This window comes from Tubulanus polymorphus, chromosome 11, assembly GCF_964204645.1.
Source record: "Tubulanus polymorphus chromosome 11, tnTubPoly1.2, whole genome shotgun sequence".
In the NCBI taxonomy this organism is placed as follows: domain Eukaryota; kingdom Metazoa; phylum Nemertea; class Palaeonemertea; order Tubulaniformes; family Tubulanidae; genus Tubulanus; species Tubulanus polymorphus.
Window position 1 is genome coordinate 7,575,929 of NC_134035.1, and position 8,048 is coordinate 7,583,976.

Below are 8,048 nucleotides of genomic sequence, written 5' to 3' on the forward strand. Positions count from 1 at the left end.
TTGAAAGGAAAATATATCGAATCTGATCATCTTTAATATGTATACCAACGGCGCATACAGCTGAGGTCTCGACCAGTAAATCTACCGTCGTGTCTACACGTTCGCCTTGTGTTTCCTCGAATAATTATGTCATCCCAATGTCTACACTCGTACACGGCTGTATCACCATCGAAATATTCCATCTGAGTTGTCACCAGTCTGGTGGATCTTCTCGGCCACGGTGGACGTCCACAACGAGCTCGTTGAACCCTGCGAGCTATCAGAGAAGGCACGAAATAATGAATACCGCTCATCTTCGAAGAAGTCCCACAATTCGAATTGCTATATTATATAATCAATTGAAACCACAACGTTTCAGCCGTCGACTAACAGCCCTCGTGGAACGACTAGAAACAGATCATCATAACAATTCGAATTTCAATGTGATTTCTTCGATTATCTACAGTGTGTACACGTATTATAGTTTATTAGACTACCGCGGCATATCTTGATTGAACCGAGACTAAATAATGTCATAGGAAAACGAAACACTCACGTGCAACGCTGAGAAAACTAGATATCCAGGGACATCATGTCAACTTGGGAAGTGGTTTCAAATGCTCAACATCCTAACAGTTTCAGTAATCAATGTCCCCTGGTGACCATATACAAAACCTAGTGACCTTGCAACTCACCAAAAAAATGATAGAATATGTCAAGAGCTACAACTTAGCAATTGATTGTGGTTACATAATATGCATAGGTACCAATATTGTATGGAAATACTAAGTTATCCTACTATTAAACGCCCCTGTTGACCATATGCAAAAAGAAAATACCTTTAAACTTACTACAATCATAAAACATGAGTTACCAATAATAATATGGAAATGCTAGGTAATTATACTATTCAACGCCCCCTGGTGACCATAAACAAACGCCAATATGAGCTTGGAGCTCACCACAACCATAGAACATGCCATGTGTAGAATTTTGCAATTCAATGTGGTAACAAAATATGCCTAGGTACCAATATAATATGGAAATACTAAGTTATTCTACCATTCAACGCCACCTGGTGATCATATATATATATATATTGTATATTATTTGATATCTTACTCCCCTTGGTGGCAAGACCAAAGAATCGTCGATCCCAAATTCCATATGAGGAGATTTATCATATGACTGTGCTAATAATTATCGAATATGAAGACTTTAAATTCAAACCTGCTGTTGTTTTCCTCAGAAAATTTCCACCTAGTATGAGTACTGATGACACTAAGATGGCCGTCAATTGCGTGATAAGTGGCTGATCGAAAATACCTTCACATCCATTAAAGATCCCTTTTCATGGAATACCCACCACAAATTGCGATAAAAATGACAAACCATTAGGAAGCTACAGGACTCAGAATTCAGGCCAACATTGACATTTTTGGGCACAAAAAAGGTCTCAGGACAGCCATCATGAGTCCGACACCCCCAATTTTTTTCTAATGCCGATAGGCCCTTGGGGATACAAATATATGTGAACGATCAAGGTAATTGATTAAAGCGTCTTCAAAATTTCCCTTGAAAACTTCAAAAATGTGTAAAAAGTGCCGATTTCGGCGAACAAAAATGGCTGCCAGTCGGCCATCTTGAATCTGACCAGGCAGATTTTTGGGCTGAAGATGTGTCTGGGGTAGATGCATGTATAAACCAAATATCAAGACATTACCTTGTAGCGTCTTCAAAACTTCCCAAAATAACGGACGGACAAACGGACGAAAAGTGAACGCAATAGCTCGCTGGGACTAAAGTCCCAAGTGGGCTAAAAGGAATACGTATATATAGTGGATCCCGCTTGTCTCAGATCTTGGAGTAGTCAAATGATTACTCCCAAGGTAAGTGTATTCCGGGTAGGCAGTCACCATTATTGTACGTACTAAATTCTATTCTACTTTATCACATGTCTAAGAGTATAGGGACATTTTTAACGTTTTGTCTGAGGAAATCGGCTACGTGGAGTCTACCGTGTATAACCTTACCTTCACACGTTGGGGGAAAGGCATCGTACGTCCCGGCAGAAGTACATGTTATCTCCAGTGAGCCGCTGACGAGGATATATCCCGGCAAGCACTGATATTCCACGACAGCACCTGCTGTATACTCCCACGGGTCACCTGTCTTACGAGCGTTAACTCCATCACCAGGACGAGTACACGTTGGTTCTTCCTGCGACGGCAGAGCGTCGTTCTCCGTATCCGCATGGCTCACAGTGTTTTGTTCCTCCGCTGAAAAGAAAGCGTATCCCAGCATTATCGGTATTCTAATAAACAGTTGTAAGTTGATGTATTTCAACTATCGAGTATATACGTAAATGAATCGTAGATTTACCCAAACCGCATACAGGGGGACTTCCAGAAAACGCCCTGTCAGCCTGACATATACGTTGCAAGTCGCCACTCAGTAAAACCGTATCACTTGATGAACATTTGTAAGTAACGACTGCCCTTTCCTTCCCGTCGTGGAAAATTAGTGGATTCGCGTCAATTCTCGTAACACCAACGCCACCCTCAGGATCACCGCAACTCGATTCTAAACGAATAATTAGGAGATTATTTTTACTCTAAAGTATTTATTAGCGTTATGCCGGGCGTATTGTACTGGTAACTAAACTGTTTTCAAATTGTATGTGACTAAAAGGTTTCATCGTAATACGTACGGCATATGGGTAAGTTACAGTAAAGCCATCTGATTTGCTCTCTGGTAGTGTAACACCATGGTGTCTTTGAGTTGGATGGGTTCCTGCAGTAGTTTCCCTCAACATATGTAAAGTGATGGCTATGTGGAAAAGTAGAACTCCACTCCTGGCATCGAATACCAAATGTCTCGCTCATATTTCCTCGATACCCAGTACCTGACACGCGTAACTTACAGTAATTCACTGCCTGGCTCGCATCTGTTAGAAAACGATTCTGACATTTAGCGAGACGCTACTTCGACAAATATCAGCGATTAGTATATTGCATCATCATAACTTATTGTTAGTTTTTTTTTTTATTGATTCCCAGCTTTTTTGCTAATATACCCCTCAGGGTATTTTTGTCCCTTTTCTTTGCTACAGTAGCAATGAATTCGTGTAACTTATTCATTTCACTAAAAAATAAGCTTATTGAGAAATAATCTGAAATATTGAAATAATAATGAGAAATATTGTTTTGTCTCGTGTTTTCGTATGTCTTTGCACGTCAGGTTTCAGTGAGCACTCACCTTTACAGACCGGTAAATTGTTTGTCACCCATTTCGCCTCGGTTGAACACGATACTTGAGTGTTTCCAGCGACCAGGTAGAACGTATCATCGCACTGATACTGAATGCTTTCACCTGCTTTAACCACTCCCTTCGCGTCTGTTTGAGCATTTTCGATTGTCGGTGGCTTCGGACAGACATCTTAAAAATGACAAACGTAACGTAAATTGTTCATATAGCACTAGCGAGATGAGTCAAAGCGACGTTTTATTTTTGGATGAAAAAATACTCTTTTAATCAGAGAACAGGATATGGGTACTAACAGTAAATGGACCACAGCCACACCGACCAAACCAAATTACAAACTCTGTCCAATACTGGTCAGAGAATTCACACCTAGACCTTGATTGGCCATAACGTCAGTCAGGTGACTGGTGACTAGTCACTACGTACATCTGACTGGCCACCAGTCACTACAATCACCGGACAAACTTACAAACTGTCCAACACTACTGGTCTATGGTCTAGTTGTTAGTGTGCTCAGTTGGCGTACTGAATGTTGCAGGTTCGAGACCTGCTAGGGTTAGGGTTACGTTCGAGCTAGGCTTAGGTTTACGGTGGAGCTAGGGTTAGGGTTAGCGGCGCTTTGGGTTTAATTTCTCGTGCAGCTAAGGTTAGGAAGATTTTCTTTTTGAAACTAAGAACTAACAATGACAATTCCTGGCTGTGGGTCCGAAACAAATATTGGACGTTTACTGAAGTAAACAGTCTGAGTTGCTACTGCTGACAAAATAATGCGTGATGACGTAAAAACGTCACGAACAATGACATCGACTTCCTATTTTATGTCACATATACGAATATGTGCCGATTGAAATCATTAACAGAAATCAATCTGTTTTGAGCCTTGTGTTAAAATTAGTTCATTTTCAATTATTTTATCCAAGAGTCATAAACTCAAGTGGATCTGCCGACACTTAAAAGTGCGTATGACCGAACTACAGTGCATTTCAGTTATTAGCTCCGACCATTGTCAGCTAAAAATACGAAAATCGAAGTTCGACCTGGATGTAATTGCAAAATCCCACCTCTACCAGCCTAACGAGTATGGTTCATTGAGGTGTATATTCTGTATTTTTTCATTGCGCAGTTAGGAATGATTCGTTAAAGATAATCCAACATTCTGTATTGTGATACTAAACCAATCCTTTGGAACGAATTCTTTTCGGGGAATAATTCATTTTCAGATATACTTATTTATGCTTTTTCATGATAAGCTACTCCATCTATAAATGAGCCTGTTACCAATAATTTACCTTCACAATTAAGGTTATTTGTCGAGTAGACACCGGTAGATAGACAAGTCGACATGACAACTTTATTAGCTATGCTGCTACACTGGTACTCGACAATGTCGCCTTCAACGTAGACATTTTTCCGATTCGTTATAGTAGCACCGTTGACCTCTTCCGGCGGTCCACAACTCACTGTTATAAAAGACGTAAGCCATTGTGCATTCATGATTAGATCTAATCTATCTTATTTTAGATATCATATTTGATCTATTTTCTATCTTGTTTTCTTATCAGAGCGTAGTGGGCCTTCAGGTGTGCAGCCATTTTGTCGTCCAATTTTACATCCTGTCACATGGAACATTTTATTTCAACAAAGCTGAAAATTCTTGTTCTCTGACGAATAAACTTTGGTTTAATATACTGTACTATAAACCATTATTATATAGACTACCGAACAAAAACAAAACAGGTGTTTGCCTAAAAACATTTCTATTTCCGTACAATTGCTAGAGATATTATCAATTTGTGAGTGAATTAATTTCTGTGAAGCTCTATTGATGACGATAGGAACGTTTATTCAGATCATTCTGAAACAGAGATAGTTTTATTATTTATTATTTCATACTCACTTTTACAACGTGGTATGTTACAGAAAACTGGGTTCCCTCCGATTTTGGTATAACACCACGGTCTTTCTGCCGGGTTCGTACCCGGATTTCGACAGTAGTTAGAAGCCGCTTCGATCGACCCGTCCAGGTTGCTCCAGTGTTCAGACGACGAATACGCGTGACTGAAAGACGACCACGCGATACACTTTTCTCCACTATCAGTAACGGCTCGGTTTCCCAAATATTCGACCCCTTTGTTAGAAATCAGACAATTTCTTACGGCTGTCGGATGGTCTGAAAAAAACACTAACTACATCAGTTACATATATAACGATCCTAAGTGGACAAGTATCAATATATGAATTCGCCAGAAAAACGATTTTCGTATAAATCAGTTCATTTTGAAATAATTTTGTTCATCTTTTCAAAATGATCGCATCAATGAAATCAAGTTTAATGAACTAAGATATCAAGAAGATAAGAACAGCATGAGCCTCTGTCTATTATTTTGTTGTTGCTGACCCATTTCCAAAATGAAAATGCGATGTTTCTTACCATAACACGAAGGAACTGAGCTTTGCCAGAGGTTCTGATTGCCAAAACATACTAGTGAACGTTGAGCTTGTACATCGTGTGAGTAATGTCCGGCACTGCAAGCAACAATTGCCGTATTTCCAGTTTGGTAGGAAGTTTTCGGATCCACCAATAACATACCAGTGCCAATAACCGGTGCGAGGCATGTATTAACTGTTATTTCTATTGATTATACCAAAAAACAAACTGGTAAATATGATGCGTTATGTACGATATTCTGAATTCAAAATCGTAAAGAATATTCAATGGATAAATCTCTACAGTAACTACACAAAAACGTCTCAGTCGTTTTCTTGTATTTCGCCGAATAAAATTTGATACAATGATCATGAATAATGTTTCTGTTTAATCGAGAATGATTTTTTGAAAGGAAATAACGAAAGACCACATTTAGGCCACATATAATGTCCCCGGACGATTTGTGGTTGTCCATTGTATATTGTAAATGTTATGTTTATAATAAAATTCCAATAGTTAAAAAAATAAAAAAATAAAAATAACGAATGTCATCGGGACGCTTCCGAAATTATCCGCAGCTAAGGATCATATACATATATACAACTGTATTACTTACTGTAGCATTCTGGCTTTTGACCCTCAAATTTTCCGTCGTTCTGGCATTGACGATTCAGCTTTCCTGTATATAATTGATAGCCATCCAGACAGCTGAGATCCAACATATCACCGGTTTTATAACTCGACTTTAATTCCAGTAACTTCGTACCTTGACCCAATACTGGTGTGCCACAACTAATACCTACAGTTGGTATGTAAATAAGGAAGGCAATTCCGTATGAGCGCGGGATTGAGATGAATCAAACTATGCCCCTAACGTAGTAATATATCGCAAATTACATCATAAATTTTGGAAACTATTTCAAGGTAATCCTGTTACAAATGTAATTCGTTAATTCTTCGTTTCAATTGCACGCAATTCCATGAATATGAGACTCAATTGTTTGAAATTGTTTTTCTTTTGCTTACTGCAAACTGGAATAGAGCACTCTTGCCATCTCTGAGCCGGATCAGCTGTATAACACCAAACAGTCGTGTGGTTGCCCATAGGATTGCGACAGTAATTCACTGCCGCCGCGACGGACCCGCTAGGAAAGTAGCTATCGACGTTGTAGACGTGCGCATGCGGTGTTTGCGAAGCCCACGGCTGACAGACGAGTCCGGTTTTAGTGACCGCTACCGTACCCGTGTACGTGTCGCCCTTGACCGTCGGCAAACAATGGTTTTGATCTATTGATAGAAAATGAAACGATGAAAACCCCGTTAACAATTGAACCTGGTATGAGTATACGGTATTACGCTCATTCGACAACTGCTCAATCCAAGGTCAGACAAACAAAAAAGAAGTATTAGGTCTAATTCAAAAAATGTCGAGTAACGAGAGAAATCCAACAATAAATTCAGCCAAAAATGAAAAAAGTCGACAAAAATCCACTATATAAAAGAAAAACTATCTGATAGTTTAGTAATTAGAAAAGTGGGGTTTCAGATCAGAGGACGAGAGGACGAGACACCACTCATCACCACAAGTAATTTTTTTTCCTTATAAATGGGGGAGAATGAACACCAACCAGAAAACAATAATGTTAATAAAAATCAATATTATTGCACATATTGTAAAAAATACGTTGATACATCTAATAAAACACGACATGAAAAAACTGCAAATCATATAAAAAATGTAATAGATTTTGAAACTCCAGAAAATTCTAATGAAAGAAAAGAACGATTAGAAAATATGAATGTGGATGAAATAAAATGTGAAGTTTGTAATGAATTTATAGTAAAAAGGAATTATAATAGACATCTCGAATCACAAAAACATTATAAAAATTTAAATAAAAATGTTTTAGGATTAGAATATTTTGATAATAAACCTCAACAAGTAAAAGAATCAACTTCAAAAACTAAATCCATTTCAAATAAACCCTACATGGAAAATGTTAGAAATTATATTGATTCACTAGAAATAAAAGATACAATTGAAATCTTAGAAACATTACATAGTAAAATTGGTCCTGCAGCTATTATATTTAGATTTTTTAAAGGTACAACAATAGAAGATTATAGTAAATTTAATGAAATAATAGAAAAAATACTAGATTTGATAACAGATGTTGAATATCCAAAAATTAGTATCTCTGGGAAAGTAAGTTTTATAAAGTCAGAAGAAAAAATGGATTATAATATTCAAACACTCTCTGAAGAAATAATTTCAAAAACACAAATAAAAGATAAGTTAGAAAAAATAGTAAATGAATTTGAACGTCATATTGAAGAAAGATATTTTGAGGGTTCTGGCTTAACATTGAATGAAATT

The 8,048-nt window shown here is 37.8% G+C and overlaps 1 protein-coding gene across 1 annotated transcript; it reads right to left on the reverse strand.

Moving 5' to 3' along the window:
* Positions 1–6,419, reverse strand: LOC141912951 (plasminogen-like). The gene is made up of 9 exons (XM_074804387.1): positions 6,288–6,419; positions 5,675–5,875; positions 5,141–5,413; positions 4,533–4,703; positions 3,238–3,417; positions 2,690–2,926; positions 2,362–2,562; positions 2,013–2,258; positions 1–256 (listed from the first exon to the last, which is right to left on the reverse strand). Exons 1-9 carry the CDS (start codon positions 6,391–6,393, stop codon positions 33–35), a joined length of 1,839 nt encoding a protein of 612 aa, XP_074660488.1. The 5' UTR covers positions 6,394–6,419; the 3' UTR covers positions 1–32.
* Positions 6,420–8,048: the final 1,629 nt, after the last annotated feature.

Bases quoted from the DNA above. Each gene is read 5' to 3' on its own strand.
- LOC141912951 (XM_074804387.1), bottom strand. From the start codon at position 6,393: ATGTTGGATCTCAGCTGTCTGGATGGCTATCAATTATATACAGGAAAG. The intron at 3,418-4,532 runs GTAAATTATTGG...GTCATTTTTAAG, and splicing joins AAATAACCTTAATTGTGAAG to ATGTCTGTCCGAAGCCACCG. The intron at 2,927-3,237 runs GTGAGTGCTCAC...GTTTTCTAACAG, and splicing joins CAATTTACCGGTCTGTAAAG to ATGCGAGCCAGGCAGTGAAT.